Genomic DNA, 17,665 nt, shown 5'->3' with positions numbered 1-17,665 from the left:
CCCTTTGATGCAAACACTCCACTTCTGCAAATCTGCTGTCAGGGAGCAAGAATTCCTGATCCCATTCGGGGTCCTTCCAGGTGGAGTAAGAATCAGATTCATAGGAGACAGAGAATCAAATTTAACTTGGTACATACGGGGGAGCCACACGGGCATGGATATTCCAAAGACGGGCAAAACGAGGCCTTTATGTCCATCCTGAACTAAGGAGAAGGGGGTAGGGGTGTGGGACTTCAAAGGGAAGGCATGCCTTTCACAGGGCGATAAGAGTTGATGTCTGGTAATGAGATGTTTGCCCTGCCATACAGATGGGCCATTCAGATAAAATTTATCTCTGGTAATAACCCTTATTCTAGGACAGACCCCAATTTAGATGCTTCGAGGTAGTTAAGGGAGGGGCAGGGGTTTCTTGTTGAGCCTGCAGGGTCTCTGTTGCTTCAGCTCAAAATAATCTTCAGGCCAGAGTTTCCCGTGCTGGGGCCGCCTGCCCTCCGCCCCTACTCTGGGTTAAGGAACAATCAAAACATGGGAGGTGGGGTGTGGCAAAGATTCACAAGCATCCTCATCACGTCAACAATCGATCAAAACTGGAAATATCACCAGTACCCCAAAGTCAGCAACCTATAAAACAGTAGGTAACCGTTATTTAAAATGAAATTCTGGGGGTGCCTGGGTGGCTCACGTCGATTGAGCGTCCGACTTTGGCTCAGGTCATGATCTCATAGTTTGTGGGTCCGAGCTCTGCGTCGGGCTCTGTGCTGACAGCTTGGAGCCTGGAGCCTGCTTCGGATTCTCTCTCTCTCTCATAAATAAAACGTTTTAAAAAATGAAGTTATCAAAGGTTTTTTAATGACCTGGGGAAAAACGTAGAAAAATCCCATGTGATGGTCTCAACTGCATTTTTGAACATTACAGAAAACAATGACAGTAGCACGCAGAAATGCCACAAGTGGTTATTCTGGATCATGGAAATTCAAGTGATTTTTCTCCCCTCCTTCATATTTGTCTTTGTTTTCCCTTATCTTTGTAAACACTGACTATATACCACTTCTGTAATCAGGAAGTTTAACCATTAGGCAGAGAGGGATGGGAAAGAATATTCTTTCTTAAGCTTCTAACTCCTAGACTAGATCTTCCCAAGAGCGAGCACCTTGTTTACGGCCTCGTCCGGAAACCCAGAGCCAGGCCAGGCACACGGTGGGTGTTCCTTCACGTTTGACCACCCGCCATCAGGAGCAGGTTAGAAGACCGAGTTCAGCCCGTTTCATATAAAGGGCGAGTCTCAAAAATGGCACCAAACCCAATACAGCCACAAGCACGGTTGTGGTTTGTAGAAAATAAGCATAGGACTTTTGACCTTCAACTGGAAACCACACAGGCTCCGGCCCAAGTTCCGGGAGAGAAAGCAAACAAGGGTTGCAGCTTTCACACTCGGCCTCCGTTCCCTCCTGCCAAGAACTGAAGGCAGCTGCTGATGAGTGAAAAAGAGTTTTATTTCCTCGTGCAAAAGAACATTCCACGTCAGGCTGGTCAGTCACACCTGGGCGAGTCTGTGTCACACAAGAAACGCGGGTACAGTAAGTACTTAAGGTTGTACTCAGTCTGGGCTAAGCAGTTAGCGATCTCCTGGTCGCACCTGCACAAGATTTCTTGGCATTCGTTCTCCGCGGGTCCTGGAAGAAGTGGGGAGACTGAGTTAGAGCAGGCGGTGGCAGAGACTCGAGAACAGGCACTAGGGAAGCCAACGACGCTGGAGGCGGGAAGCGTCATACGTCGCATCTATGCGACACGGGACAAGTCACCGCGTGATCTCCGTCATGGCAGCTTCCAGAGGGAGGTAGCGTCCAACCCATTTTACAGAAAAGGAAATCGAAGTGGCCAGGGAAGCGTTTTCAGATGCAAAGTTCAAAGTCCGTGCGACCTTTTGGCTTCTCTTCCGCATCAATATTACACCGCTTCGGGGAGCCTTGGGCGGCTCAGTCGGTGAAGCGTCCGACTCTTGATCTCGGCTCAGGTCATGATCTCACAGTTGGTGAGATCGACCTCACGTTGGGGTCCACACTGGGGTGTGCAGCCTGTTTGAGGCTCTCTCTGCCTCTCTGTGTCTCTCCCCCAAAACATTTTATATGAATATATATACTATATATATATATATATATATATATATATATATATATATATATCGCATACCCCTTCATCTGAGGATCCATTCTGATAAGCAGTAGGTAGGTGCCTGGGAACCATCTAGAGCTTTTTCTGGGGTACCTGCTCTGCTACTTCTTGGTTGTGTGATCTTGCCTAAGCTTTCAGAGCCAAATCCTCCTGGAAAACCGGGGGCACTACCCACTTGGCAGGGCTCCCGGGAAGCCTGAGTGACAACTCCCACAGAAAGCACCCAGAAGGGCTTGGCACAGGACGTACACTCGGTCAACGTTGGCTCCACCCGCATATCTCTGCCTTCTTTCTCCACATCGCTTCCACATGCTCCTTCTGGAGTGTCCATCTGTCTCCACCAGCCCAGGACCTGCCTGGCACAGAGGCAGCCACCCAAAGTCTCCTTCTACCTTGGTGATCCTCCCACTAGAGATTCCCGACCTGGGACTAGAATGATTTGGTGATCTTCAAGTGGTATCTTACTAATCTAGAAGGTATAATGCCTGAAACAGCTTTGGAAATCCGCCCCCCCCCCCAACCATGCCACCCGTGGCCTTTTAGTGCTAGCTTTTAGTTATTCACATAGATGTAAATATAAAACCCACCCACCATTAAATCCTTCCAAATTTCCTTCCAGAGGCACCGTGAAGCACCAGCTTTGGAGTTAACCGGCTCAGCCACGGATGTAGCAGCTCTGTGCCTTCAGACACATCATTTCACCCCTTCCAGATGTTTCCTCAGGCCAACGTGAGCATACTAATAATACCTACTTCTAAGGGCTTCTGGGAGAGTGAGAAAACACCCAACAGGTCATTTTACCCAACGTGTAAAATGCAGAACATACAGCAGGCACTCAGTAAGCTGCAGCTGACCTCCTTAAGGATCCGTTCTTAAAGTGTTCCTTGGAGGGGCGCCTGGGGGGCTCAGTCGTTTGAGCATCCAACCTAGGGCTCAGTCGCCATCTCTCAGTTCATGAGTTCAAGCCCCACATGAGCTCCCTGCTGTCAGCGCAGAGCCTGCTTTGTTTGTATCCTCTGTCCTCCTCTCTCTGCCCCACCCTAACTTGTGCTCTCTCTGAAACAAATAAATAAAAAAACATTAGGAGCGCCTGGGTGGCTCAGTCGGTTAAGCGTTCAACTTCAGCTCAGATCATGACCTCGCAGTTCATGAGTGTGAGCCCTCATCGGGTTCTGTGATGACAGCTCAGAGCCTGGAGCCTGCTTCGGATTCTGTGTCTCCCTCTCTCCCTGCCCCTTCCCTGTTCACGCTGTCTCTCTCTCAATCAAAAATAAAATATACATTTTTTTAAAAAACATTAAAAAAAAAACTTCCTTCCTTTAAGAAAAAAATTAAAGTAAAATGTTCCTCGGAGACCATCTCAAGGTGAAGCATGAGAGCCAGAAGGCTTGGCTGCACCAGGAGGGAGGGACAGGATGACAGGAGGCAGAAGGCAGGCACTCTCTGGAAATCATCTTCCCAGGCCCTGCTGTGAGCAGACTTGATTAAAGGTATTTATCTGCACAACTGCACCCAGGGTATAAAAGAGTATCCCTGGGGCGCTTGGGTGGCTCAGTCGGTTGAATGTCCAACTCTTGGTTTTGGCTAGGGTCATGATGCCAGGGTCACAGGATTGAGCCCTGCATCTGGCTTCACACTGAGGGTGGAACCTGCTAGGGATTCTCTCTCTCTCTCCCTCCCTGTCTGTCTGTCTCTCTCTCTGCCTCTGCCCGTCTCTCCCCTGCTTGCACTCTCTCATAAACAAACAAACAAACAAACAAACAAACAATAAAATTTAAAAAGAAAAGAGTGTCCCCCACCTGCTCTGCTGCATTTTTTATTGAGGCAAAATTCCCATAACAATATTTACCATTTTCCAGTGCACAAGTCAGTGGAATTTAGTTCATTCACAACATCGCGCAGTCATCACTTCTATCTAGATCCGAAACATTTCTATCACTTCCAGAAGAAACCCCACTTAGAAGTCACTCCCATTTAGAAGTCACTCCCCATGATCCCTTACCTGAGTCCCAGCAGTCTGTCCTGCCAACCACGAATCTGCTTTCTGTCTCTATCCCTATCCTGGACCTTTCACATAAGTGGAATCACACATTAGGTGACCTTTTGTGTCTGGCTCCTTTTTCGTAGCATGACTTTTTCAAGGTTCATCCACCTCGTAGCAGGTATGATACTTCTCCTGCCTTGACTTTCCAACACAGCACTTACAATAGCAATTAGCACAGACACGATTTCCCTCTCCTCCTCTTAGACTATAGCTTCCTGCTTCTCCTTCCCGCTCAAAGCCTAGCATGAAGCCGGGCACAGAGCAGATTCTTACCATCTGTTGGGAGAACAATAGCAAAGCCATACGCCATTTCCAATCCTCATCCAAGCCCAACACCTAAATTTTATTATCCTCATTTTACAGCTGAGGAAAGAGGAGCTCAAAGGGATTCAGTAACTTGTCCAAGGTCACAGCACTAAGCAGAGGGGGGACCCGGATTCCAGCCCAGGATCGGCTGACCCCATGCCTGTACCTGCCTAATGCTATCACCCTTTTCCCTGAGCAAGAAAGTTCCTCTCAAAAGCAAGACTTGGCTTCACTGCTCCATGGCCTTAGGAAAGCAACAGCATCAGGTTATCCAAGAATAATAAAAACTTGGGAGTGCCCATGTGGCTCAGCCAGTTAAGCATCCGACTCTTGACTTCAGCTCAAGTCATAATTTCACGGTTCAGGGGACCAAGCCCCGCACCAGGCTCTGCACTGACAGCACAAAGCCTGCTTGGGATTCTGTCTCTCCATCTCTCTCTCTGCCCCCACCCCCCTCCACCCCCCCCCCCCCCGGCCCATGCTGTCTCTCTCTCTCCCTCAAAATAAATAAACATGTTTTAAAAACAGGAATAACAAAAACTTAAAAGGAAAAGCAGCCCCCAAGGATTAAGTTTAAAATAAAGGCCTGCCAGTAAATATTATTACAGGCTTAAAAAAATGTTAATATACTGAAGCCAGGCCCATAAATGGAAAATGGGCAACACCTGTAATTAGGTAAACAGCTATGTTCGGAATATCTCCAAACAGAATAAGAGAATATTTTTAGCCCCCCAAAAATGCAGAATAGATATTTTGGTTCTTTTCGTTTGGTTCAGGGAGGACAGGTCTGTAAACAGCCATGGGCTCCACCAGCAGACACACCAATAAATATTTTATAGACACCACTTTCATATGATTGGGGCAAGGGAAACATGCAGGTCGGAGGGAGAAGGCAGAGATCTTTAACAGCTTTCCCAGGCAAGCCCTATTTCACCTCCTCTCTCTGCTCACAATGGGAGGGGGACAGGGGATGTGCCTGGGAGTAGACACGTGACCACCACATTAGGTGAGACACTTCTTTCCCTGACCTTCATTCAGCTTCCCCAACTCTAAGTAAGAGGATTGAAGGAGAGGATGTCTGAGGCACTCTCGGCTCCTAAAAACTGATACCATGTCTCCATACTAATTCAGCTTTGCTCTGTGCCAAATGCTGATTCATGCTAGGGAGATACAGCTGAGAGTCCATGAATATCTAAGACCAGCCTTCGGGTAACCGCTCTGACGGTTTCCTCCCTGCAGCACAGAAGTTGCGGGCTTAATGGAGAGTCATGCCAGAGCCTCTGTTTTCTCTGGTGGAGGTGGCAGGGGTCAGAGAGAGGTTCAGATCAGGAGGACAGCTGGAGAAGGGAGGAGAGAGAATAACAACCCCCATCGGATCTGTTTCTCATGTTATAAGCCCCTTTTTCATCTGTACAACACCCATCTTCCAGATAAGGGAATGGAAGTTCAGGGAGGTATCCATCTAGGGCCACGTGATTTTCAACAAGGGTCCCAAGACTCTTTAATGGAGAAAGATGAATCTCTTCAACAAATGGTGCCAGAACAACTGGATGCCCACAGGCAAAAGGATGATGTTGGACCCCTACCTCACACCATATACAAACATGAACTCAAAGTGGATCGATGACCTAAATGTAAGAGTTCAAATTATAAAACTATCAGAAGAAAGGAGGGGTAAGTCTTCATGATGTAGGATCTGGCAGTGGATTCTTAAGACACCAAAAACCTGATCAACCAAAGACAAAACAGATAAACTGGACTTGATCAAAATGAAAACTTTTGTGCATTCAAGATGTTATTGATAAAATGCAAAGACAACCTACAACCTGGGAGAAAACATTTGCAAATCACGTATCTGATAAGAATCCAGGACCAACAATATATAAAAAACTCCTATAACTCAACAATAAAAACAACACAATTAAAAATGAGCAAAGGGGATGGGGCACCTGGGTGGCTCAGTCCATTAAGTGTCCGACTCTTAGTTTTGGCTCAGCTCATGATCTCATGGTTCGTGAGTTCGACCCACACCCACATTAGGCTCCGTGCTGACAGTGTGGAGCCTGCTTAGGATTCTCTCTCTCTCCCACTCTCTCTGCCCCTCCCCTGCCTTCTCTCTCTCTCTCTCTCTCTCTCTCTCTCTCTGAAAATAAATAAACTTAAAAAAAATTTTTTTTAAGGCACCTAACTCTTGATTTCAACTCAGGTCATGATCTCAAAGTTTGTGAGTTTGAGCCCCGAGTTGGGCTCTGTGCTGTCAAGCATGGAGCCTCCTTGGGATTCTCTCTCTCTCTGTCTCTCTCTGCATCCCTCTCCCTCTCTAAAAGTAAATCAACAAACTTTAAAAAAAAATCTTTTAAATAAAGCACACATTAAAAAAAAAAAAATGAGCTAAGGGGAGCCTGGTGGCTCAGTTGGTACAGCACGCAATTCTCCATCTTGGGGTTGCAAGTTCAAGCCACATGTTGGATGTAGAGATTACTTAAAAGGAGAAACTTTAAGAATGAATGAATGAATGAATGAATGAATGAATGAATGAATAAAATGAGCAAAAGATTTGAATAGACATTTCTCCAAAGAAAATATAAAAATGGCCAAACAAGCACATGAAAAGACGCTCAACAGCATTAGCCATTAGGGAAATGCACACCAGAATCACTGAGGCACACACATCACCCCCACTACAAACAAACAAAACACCATGGAAAATAACAAGCGTTGATAAGGCCGTGGAAAAACTGGATCCCTCAGACACGGCTGAATGAGAATGTGATGTGGTGTGGCTGCTGTAGAAAAGTTGAGTGGCTCCTCGAAAAGTAAAACAGAGAATTACCAGATGACCCAGTTCATCCCACTGGCAGTGATGTACCCCAAAGAAATAAAAGCAGGCACTCAAACAAATACCTGTTCACGAATGTTCAGAGTAGCACTATTCCCAGTACTCAGAAGGTGTGAAGAACTCAATGTCCACCAACAGATGAATGGATAAACAGAATGTGGTTGATCCCTACAAACAGAGTGTTAGCCGTAAAAAGGAAGGAGTTTTAGCTACCTGCTACAACATGGGTGAACCTAGGGGCGTCTGGGTGGCTCAGTCGGTTAAGCATCCAACTTTGGCTCAGGTCATGATCTCACGGTTTGAGGGTTTGAGCCCTTCGTCGGGCTCTGTGCTGACAGCTCTGAGCCTGGAGCCTGCTTGGGATTCTGGGTCTCCCACTCTCTCTGCCTCTCCCCTGCTCATGCTGTCTCTTTCTCTGTCTCTCTCAAAAATAAATAGACATTAAAAAAATTTTTTTAATAAAATAAAATGGATTCCGCTTTTTAATTGAAAGGAAGCTGTAAATTGAAAATACCATCCATCCATCAGAAGGTAATCTTAAAAATAAATGCCCCAGTTCTTTTCTTACTGCTTTGTTTAAAAAACAAACAAACAAACAAAAAAACAGTAAGATTGCCCTGAGGGACACTTAACATTTTTAACTGCTGTTTTATTATTCTTTTAATTTCAGAAGTGGCTGGGCCTATAAAATGTACAGTAAGGTTAGGATAGATTCTGTTACAATTATCCTCATTAAATGCATGCCGCTTGGAGGTAAAGATAAGTAAGTAGATAAATGGATGGGTAGATAGGAAGAATTTTCTTCAAGCCAGAATTAAATTGATGAACTGAAGTGTTCTTGGATATAAGCCAGAAGCCTGTTCTATTAAAAAAAAAAAAAAAAAAGTAGGGCACCTGGGTGGCTCAGTGATTAAGCATCCGACTCTTGATTTCAGCTCAGGTCATGATCTCATGGTCCGTGGGTTCGCGTCCCACGTTAGGCTTTGCACTGGCAGCACAGAGCCTGCTTGGGATTTCTCTCTTTCTCTCTCTCTCTCAAAATAAATAAATAAACATTCAAAAAAAAAAGTCACCAAATGTTCCAGGGATGTGAAAGCTAAAGTAGCAATGAACTGAGAACTTCTCCTCCACAAAGTTAGAAAAATCAAGAGAATTGAAAGAGGGGGCACTTGGGTGGCTCAGTCAGTGAAGCATCCAACTCTTGATTTTAGCCTAGGTCCTGATCTCAGGATAATGAGTTCAAGCCCCACTTTGGGCTCCATGCCGGGTGTGAAGCCTACTTTATTAATAAAAAAAATAATTTTTTTTAATGTGTATTTATTTTTTTTGAGAGAGAGAGACAAAAAGTACAGGCAGGGGAGGGGCAGAGAGAGAGAGGGAGACACAAAATCCGAAGCAGGCTGTCAGCACAGAGCCTGAGGCGGGGCTCGAACCCACAAACCGTGAGACGATGACCTGAGCCGAAGTTGGACGCTCAACCAGCTGAGCCACCCAGCCGCCCCTGATTTTTTAAATACTGGCTCAAACTGTTCTAAACATTGTGCAGGTGAGGCAAGATGTTTGCAGGATAAACGTAGCCCACGGGACACCAAACTGCAATACTGTTATCCCTATTTTGAGAGAGGAGCCCACAGTGTTCCAGAGAGAGGAAAGGGTTTTCCCGGGGTCCCCAAATGGTGAGTGGTAGATGTCTGTAGAACACAGACTCGTTTTGCGGGTTCAGCCTTAGAGAGGAAGGGCCAGTGACATGAGCACTCACACTACAAAGTCAGTCCAAGTTCTACTCCCCGCCCCACCCCCCACCCCCGTTTCACAAGGAAAGAACCCATGGCCTCTGGTCCTCCTAGCACAGGACATTTGAGGCCAGAGTCTCAGAGCTATGGCATAGGGGGGTCATCAAGCCACACCAAGGTGGGGCTGGCCTGCATCTTGAGACTCACCCACTGGGGCTGGGAGGTGAGGAAAGGGAGGCGTGGGCCCCTCTCACTAAGCTCTTTGCTTTCATTTGCTTTTGCTTCCTAACATTTTGTTGTAGAAAATCTCAAACCCAGAAAAAAGCTGAAAGAACATCTGCATACCTACCTCGTAGAGTCTACCATTGACATTTTGTTTCACCCGTTACCCCTCCGTCTGTCCACCCACCCATCTGTCTGTCCACCTTTTTATTGTATTTTGTTTCAATGCCTGTCAGAGTAATTTGCAGAGATCAGGCACTTTACCTTTCAACAGTTCAGGCTGTGTATGCCTTTCCTTTTCTTTTTTCTTTCAAAGAGCATTTTTTTAAATGTTTATTTGTGAGAGAGAGAGAGAGAGAGTACACGCAGGGGAGGGGCAGAGAGAGAGGGAGACAGAGGATCCGAAGCAGGCTCCGTGCTGTCAGTGCAAAGCCCCACGCGGGTCTTGAACCCACAAACTGCGCGATCATGACCTGAGCCGAAGACGGACGCTCAACCGACTGAGCCACCCAGGTACCCTTATTCCTTTTCTTTTTAAGCTGTGATTCACAAGTAATTCATGAAGACATTCTCTTTGGGGGTGAGGGGGGAAGGAAACACTACAGGAACGTGAAATTGCCTTCTGCCACCACCACCCCCAGCCTGATCCCTTCATGCAGTGTATCTTTACATACCTTTTTCTGAGCTCTGCAAGTGTCTACACGTAGCCACGGAAAGCAAGTAGGCTACTGGTTTGCAAGCTGCTGCTTCTTTTTTTTTTTTTTTTTAAACAGAAATGGTGCTTTCCTGGACATATCATTCTGTGGTTTGTTCCTCCGCTCGCTACAGTCTCCCGCAGTAAGAATACCTCATGGGTTTCTTTACCCAGGCCCCATCGGATGGGCATGGAGGCTGGAGGTACCTGGTGATATCTCTTTTAGCTTTGGTCCAGACAACAAAGAAATAGGTTTCTTTGTTTGCATTTTTTTTTTTTTTGGTACGTTTATTTATTTTTGATAGAGACAGAACCCGAGTAGGGGAGGGGCAGAGAGAGAAGGAGACCCAGAATCTGAAGCAGGCCCTGGGCTCTGAGCGGTCAGCGCAGAGCCCCACGCGGGGCTCGAACTCACCAACCGCGAGATCATGCGCTGGGCGGAAGCTGTACATTTAACCGACTGAGCCACCCGCGTGCCCCTCTTTGTTTTTGTCAGTGCTCCGTGTTGAAGATCGCTTGTAGTAAATCCCCCCAGGGGGTGGTGTCGACCGTTGGAAGCTGGGGTGAGCTATTGCAGCCGGGACGCCCGGGGCCACTCGCGGAAGCGGGTGGCGCTGGGGACTCACCACACACGATGCTCTGATTGACGCACTGCCACGAGTACCGCTCCATCTTAGGGCTGCATCCGGCCTGCTCGGCACGCGTGTAGCAGCAGTCGTGCCGATGACAGCACCTGTGGGTGGCAGACGGGCAGGCCAGCAGGTGGGTGGAGGCGGGGATGCCCTCTCGGCCATCCTCCCGGGTAAGCGAAGTCTCGCAGGGGGTCGGCATCTTCTGGGCCGAGCTTTGTCCCCGAGAATCCCCACCCTGGGAAATGATTCTGCTGACCCCAGTGTGGGGCGCCCTGGCACGGTCCCCTGGCCCCTGCCTGTCTCACTCTGTGTCTCTGAGCTCCAGCCACACCCGCCGCCTCTCTGTGCTGGGAGTGAGCCAAGCCCCGCGTGCCTCCTGACTTTGCACGTGACCTGCCCTCTCTCTGCCTGGGGCAGCTTCCCGCCCATCCTTCCTCCCTCAGGTCTCAGCCCAAGAACTGCTCCCATCCCAGGATGTCATCCAGCCCCTGGCCTCCCCAGTCTATAACAGCGTCCTGGTTACACCCTCTCATAAAACTAGGTCCTTCCCTTCAGGGCAGGTTTACAATGAGACCCTCACTTTCCGGAGAAGACTGATCAGCTTCTGTCCTCCTCAATGGCCAGAGCCCCAGAGCTCTATGGGGACAAGACCACTTCTGCTCCATTCTGCACAGTGTCCCCCGTGTCCAGCCATGGCCTGCTGCATAAGAGGATCTCAATGATAATAATAATAACTGGCTGTTGCGAAATGCTGAGAAACATCCACAAATGTCCTTAACCCTGTCCTTCCTTCCTTCATTCACTGGTATTGTCTCCCTCCAGCCGCCAGTGGAGTCGCTCTGTGGAGCCCTCGGTGGGGTCCCGCAGGGAGAGGTCGGCCAGATTCCGCTCCACCCTCAAGGAGCCCCCAGGCTGGTGGGGGAGAGACAAGCCACCAGACCCCACGTGCTTGGTGAGAAGTGCTGGAAAGTGGGGGAAAAGGGATGGGGATTCTGGGAGCCAGAGGCCAGAATGGGTATGCGAGGCCCAGCCAGCCTTCGGGGAAGCCTTCCCAAAGGGGGCAATGCCTGGGCTGCACTTGGAGGGCTTGGAGAAAGCAGACAACCACCCACGGGAGGGCAGGGCCGGCAGCAGGAGCCGGGGAAGGGCAGGGAGGAGCCAAAAGCTGTCCTTGACAATCAAATCCTCTAAGCCAGGGAAGAGACTGTCAAATTCTGCCCTCTGCCACCTACTAGCTGTGTGGAAATGGACGGGTGGCTGTGCCTCCCTGAGCCTCCGGGGACGGCCCGCCTGCCCGCCTCCAAGGATGACCAGGATAAATGAAAGCCAGTCTGGAAAGATCTAAACCCACAGCCTTGCACAGAACAGGCACTTCTCACATGGTAGCGGAGCGCAGTGATGAGGGGCACAAATCCAGCCACACTGCCTGGGTTCAGATCCCAGCCCCCACCCCTTACCCTCTATGTGGCCCCAGACCAGTTACTTCATCTCTCCTGCCTCAGTGTCCTCATCTCTGAAATGGGTTGTTGTGAGGATGAGAGGGGTTCTCAGGACAGATCCTGGTGCGTAATAAGTCGGATCAACTTTATGGGTTTTTTTTTTCAACCAAAGTAATCAGCCCACAGCCAGGCTGGGGGGCAGCCGACACCAAGGTGTGTCCTCACTGGCCATGTTACCCAGGAGGCCCTGAGCCTCCTGCAAGGCTGTACCATGTGCTGGAATCTTCTTAGTCCAAACAGCAACGTCAGTTGTGGGTATTTCCTTATAGGCCTTAACTACCCCAGGGAGTGGGGGACCTTCTAAGCCCAGGCTGGAGCGTGCACTCACCAGTCGATGGCATCCCGGGGCTGGCCATGGCCACCCAGGCCACAGTAGCAGCCGTAGCTTATGTAGGACAGGGGGTTGCGGGTGCCAACACAATTCATGGTCCCTGCCAATTCTAGAAGCCCACGCCGGTGCACATGTGACCTCCAGGAAGCTAGGGGGAAACAAAGGTCAGAGGTTGCAAGGCAGGGCTTGAGTAAGGGCACTAGTCCAAGAAGGGCTTGGATGACTGGGTTCGAATCCTGCCTCTCCTCCTTCCTAGCTGTGTGACCTTGGACAATGTACTCAACCTCTCTGTGCCTTGGTTTTCTCATTTATAAAACAGGGAGACAAGGAGACCTCGCTTCATAGAATGAGATGACATCACACATGTAAAACACGTGGCACATGACAAGCTCTGTTATTAACATCTTCAAGGCAGCCATGAAAGAGAAAATAAGTTCCAGAGCCACCGTATCTGAAAGAGCACACCACTGGGCCTTTGCACGGGCTGGCCCCTCTTCCTGGAATGTCCTGATTTCCAATCTCCCGCCCTAGTCAACTCCAGATGAAGTCAGATCGCAAGTCCCACATCAAATATCTGTCCAGTTGCCTGTGCTGGGCACTGGGCATCAGAGATGAGCTCAACAGGGTCCCTGCCACTAAGGAGGGCTCCTCTGCTTTGCTGTCCCTGGGTCTCCCCTGCCCTCCCTCCCCCACCAGTCCCCTCCAGAGTCTGGCTCTGGGCCCTCCGCATCTCCTTATTTCCACTGCCCAGGCGTGGCTTGCTCCCACATTGGAAGGCCCTGCAGCCTGTGCCCAGCCATTCTCTGGGTACCCGTGCAGCTGTGACACGCAGCTCTGCATTTCACAGATGAGGAACAGGAGAGCCGCGGAGGTAGGACGACCCCCACAGTCAACAGGAACCTGATCTGACCCGGGGGCTCCAGCCCAGGCTTATGACCTCCACACCTTCCTCTTCACTAATAACAGCAAGGGAAGGAGGCCAGGCAGGGTGACAGAATCGAGGGGCATCAATGGGGCCACGGCTTGGGGCCAGGGGCCCCCAAACCCGCTGTGACCTGGGCATCCATGAATCGCAAAGCACCTCCTCCTTCTGGTGAAGCAACGAGTCTGCTCTCTGGCTTTTGGTCAAAACCAATCCCTTAAACCTCACCTCCCATCGAGCACTGTGCTCCCCAATTTACAGGCATCTCCTGCTGTCAACAGCATAGCGGCCTTGTCTTGTGGGCAGCCATTACCCCATTTACAGATTGGGAGACTGAGGGTAGGAGATTCCCAGGGCTGGCAAGGCCCAGAGCAGTAACCCCCGCCGGGTTCTGCCTGACTCCTGGGCGTCTGCTCTCCACCGCTCAGGGACTGAGGGTCCAGAGAGGGCTTGTGCATTCCACCTGCCCATAACATCTCAACTCTTCATCTGAAACAAGTTTTCATCACCCTGACTTTTTTTTAATGTTTATTTATTTAGAGAGAGATAGAGACAGCACTAGCAGGGGAGAGGCAGAGAAAGAGGGAGAGAGAGGATCCCAAGCAGGCTCTGCACTGTTGGCACAAAGCCCGATGCAGGGCTCGAACTCACAAACCGTGAGATCATGACCTGAGCTGAAACCAAGAGTCGGAGGCCTAACCCACTGAGCCACCCAGGCACCCCACCCTGACTTTTTGTGAAGAGTCCCAGCCAAAATTAAACCCACTGTTGTTTTTTCTCAGTGGAAAAAAAAAAAAATTACCACGCTTATTGGGGCAGGAGGAGAGTGATGAGTTAAATAGAAAGAAAAGGTAGAAACGAGTTTAGTTCAAAGTCTCGCCTTCCTCTCTGGGTGATCAGTCCTTGCTCTTGTCGAACTGGCCAGGTGCTGCTCCCAGCTGCCCACACCTCTGCCTGTGGCTCCCCCCACCCTCCAGATAAAGCTCTGGGGCCACACCACAACCCAGAGGTCCTGTAGAGGTCCTGTCTCACCGCCCCCACATGGAACACGCTCACCAGTACCCTCTCCTCCAGTCAAACTTCCTATCACATACACCCCCTCGCTGCAAATGCCCTCACCCCGTGCTCACCTGGCTCACCTGTCACCTCCTTCTATAATCTGCCTGGTCCCCAGGTGACCGCAGGGGTCCTTATCACGCTGGGCTGCTGTCTGCCTATGGGAGTGGCCCTTCTGGACTGGGAGCTCTTTGAGGGCGGATCTCTGCTGTAGACAGGTCCAGATGATCTCGCTGGCACAAAGTGGGCTTCCAGAAAAAGTCCCTTGATCCCCTGGCTTCCAGCAAGCCCCTTGGAACACTCCCAGTCCCAGCATATCTAACAGGGCCCCAGTCCTAACCCCACACCCAAAAGCGCTCCCTAGAGGTCCTCCGCCCTGACCTGACCACACTCTGGCATCTCAGGGTCCTGGGCACAGCCCTACACAGAACCAAGACATGGGGAAGACGCCCAGCACTGGGTTTGGAACCAAGGAAAACACTCCCTCCGTGCCAACTTAGGTGAGGCAGGTCATTCTGGGGTCTGTTTGCTCTGTCTGCCCACGACAGCACCAAGGTTATCCAGGCATCCCATGGGCCTGAGAGAGAGACACACACAGAGAGAGAGACACACACAGAGAGAGAGAGAGAGAGAGAGAGAGAGAGAGAGAGAGAGAGAGAGTGAGTCTACGTGGGGCTGTCTGGTATGTCTGAGGTGTGTGTGTGTGTTCCCTCCGAGGTATCTTTGCCTGTGTCTGCATGTGTGAGGCTGAAGGTGTCCTGTGCCCGCCTGTCTCCCTGCTTGTGGCGCGTCTGTGTATTTTCCTGTGAGTGGCTGTGTCTGTGCACCCCAGAAATAGGAGCAGGAGAGAAAGCCACCTTGTGTACTCCCCCTGCTCCTCCCAGGCGTTCCCCAGGGAGTCCTACCTCAGGGACAGGTGGAGTGAAGGATGGTTCCCAGACCCCAGACCGGGTGACTGGGGGGCGCCCCTGGGGCAGGGCTTGGGGGGAGTGGGGGGACAGAGTTCCTGGAAACTTGCTAAGGAAAGCAGCAGTGGGGCCAGGAAGGAGCGCTGGGGGCTGTAGGGGCCCCGGGGACGCTGGAGAGGCTGATGGGTCGGAGGGTTTGCAGAGGGACGGGGCGGCGGGGCTCCCGGGTCCTCCGGGGGGCCCCCCTCCTCACTCACTCACCCGCGCCGAGCCCGAGTCCGGGTCCCAGCACCAGCAGCAGCAGCAGCGGCAGCATTACGCGCGGGCTCAGAGGCGGCGGACTGAGGGACGGCTGCAGGTGCGGGCCGCTCCGGCGGCGGGACTTGCCTCGGGGCCGGGAGCACCCGCTCCCGGACGCCCCGCCTGGCCCCGCCCCCGGCCTCAGCCGGCCCCCCCGGGGCCCCCGGCACGCGGGCGGGCGGGGCTGGCGCTCCAGGACCTCCGCAGCTGGGCCCCCAGGTGGGCAGTGGGCGCGCCGGGCCGGCGGGAGAATCCGGCCCTGGGGTGTCGGACGGGGAACTGGGGAGAATTACGGAGAGAGGGCACGGGTCGGGTCCAGGAGCAAATGTGTAACCGAGGTGCTCTGCTCACGGTGGTCACCTGCAGCCCCCCCACCCCCCCGGCGCTCACCTGGGCGCCCCAAAGGAGCACAAGTCTTGGGCGGGGTGGGGTGGGGGAGGAACCGAACTGATGATCTTAAACAGTTTAAATGCGGGAAACGTGACTCGGAATCAACCCTCCGCGACCCCCCCCCCGCCCCCACCCTAGATTCCTTGACGGAGCTGGAGTCGTGGGGGAGGGGGACGAGGCTGCAGGCGGGTCTGAGCAAAACCCACACCTAGGTCCCTTCTCGCCTCGGGCTTCCCATCCGCTCAGGGGCAAAGAAGGGTCGCAAGGGGCGACGACTTGAGGCCTGGGAAGGTCGACCACAGCAGCAGGTGCTCGGTCCTGGAGACAGATGACAATCGCGACGCTCACACTCGTTGGTTCTCCTCCGTCTCTGGTGCTAGCCCTACCCAAATTAGTCAGCAATTTCTGTTGATTTTGAGTCATAACTACTTCTGCCAGCGGAACCCCCCACCTTCCCCACCTGCAGCAGCCGAGCTCTGGTGAAGGTAACAGTAACAAAGGTGAAGGTGATGGCTCATCAGCTGTCGTGTGCTAAGGGCAGCCGGCACCAGATCTTATCACAACCTCAGACCCCCAGTGTCCCCATTTCACAGACAGACACTGAGGATCAGAGAAGCGAAGAACCAAGAATTAGGAGGGTCCAGATTCAAATTCCTTTTGGCCTGGTGCTCAGTCACCATCTGCTTCCTTCTATGAAAGCCTGAGACATCAGGCCGTGCAGCTGCCCCACTGTGCGTTCGCTGTCCCCCCACTGCAGTGAGCCCCACTCTGCGTTCGCTGTCCCCCCACTGCAGTGAGCCCCACTCTGCGTTCGCTGTCCCCCCACTGCAGTGAGCCCCACTCTGCGTTCACTGTCCCCCCCAATGGAGTGAGCCCCTCAAGGCAAGGCCTGGGCCTCTCTTGAACACCCAGAAGGGGCCTGCCTGACACAGAAAAAGTGTTCTATGCAGGCTTGCCCACTCAGGGAGTACGGGTGTCAGACTTTCCAAAACATGGGGTAAAAAAACATTTTCTTCTCAGGGTCTCCCACGAGCAATGGGAGATTAAGTCACCCATGTAAACCCAGGAGAAATGTTTTCGCTTTCAAGGAATTTCCCAGTCAATATAAACAGAGGAAAAGCCAACTTGCCACAATAGGTCCATTATAATTAAGAAGTCAGGAAAACCTGTTCTCAGCATCAGAACTTGTGTACCCAACCTTGACCACTTTAACTGGTTAGTTAGCCTCCATCATCTGCAAGGCTCGTTTGCACAGAATAATTGGTTCACGATTACGTCAAAAAATGGAGGCATTGGGTCCATCCCCAAAGATACTGAAGTCACGCTCTTCTCCATTAACACATTAAAAATAACCAAAATTATAAATCATGTGCCAAGGTGCCTCAGCTGAATGTGCTAAGAGATGAGGGGGTATCGCAGAATGGAATGCTGTCAGAAACGGGCTCACTTCCCAAGGGGGAGTTATATGGACCAATGAGATGTGCCCTGGTGTAGGTCTGAGTCTAAACACGCCTTCAGGTTTCATCCGGGCCCATTGATAAAAGGTTCTACCAATGTTTGCTAAGTGAAATGATTTCTTCTTCTTCTGTGGGACAGAAGTGGGTATCTTCTACGACC

At 51.1% G+C, this 17,665-nt stretch overlaps 1 protein-coding gene across 1 annotated transcript; it reads right to left on the bottom strand.

Annotated features, from left to right (window-relative positions):
• Nucleotides 1-838: 838 nt before the first annotated feature.
• Nucleotides 839-15,760, bottom strand: LOC132689109 (group 10 secretory phospholipase A2-like). The gene is made up of 4 exons (XM_060648571.3): nt 15,620-15,760; nt 12,470-12,620; nt 10,637-10,743; nt 839-1,673 (listed from the first exon to the last, which is right to left on the bottom strand). The coding sequence occupies exons 1-4, from the start codon at nt 15,672-15,674 to the stop codon at nt 1,531-1,533; spliced, it is 456 nt and encodes a 151-aa protein (XP_060504554.1). The 5' UTR covers nt 15,675-15,760; the 3' UTR covers nt 839-1,530.
• Between the last annotated feature and the right edge of the window lie 1,905 nt (nt 15,761-17,665).

This window comes from Panthera onca, chromosome E3, assembly GCF_046562875.1.
Source record: "Panthera onca isolate mPanOnc1 chromosome E3, mPanOnc1 haplotype 2, whole genome shotgun sequence".
NCBI lineage: Eukaryota > Metazoa > Chordata > Mammalia > Carnivora > Felidae > Panthera > Panthera onca.
Note: the sequence above shows the minus strand (reverse complement) of the source record. Positions and strands in the feature narration are given on the sequence as shown.

Coding starts and splice junctions, on each gene's coding strand:
- LOC132689109 (XM_060648571.3), bottom strand. CDS start 15,674: ATGCTGCCGCTGCTGCTGCTGCTGGTGCTGGGACCCGGACTCGGGCTC. Junction 10,744..12,469: donor CCCCGGGATGCCATCGACTG/GTGAGTGCACGC, acceptor TGCCACCCACAG/GTGCTGTCATCGGCACGACT. Junction 1,674..10,636: donor CAATCAGAGCATCGTGTGTG/GTGAGTCCCCAG, acceptor CACTTCTTCCAG/GACCCGCGGAGAACGAATGC.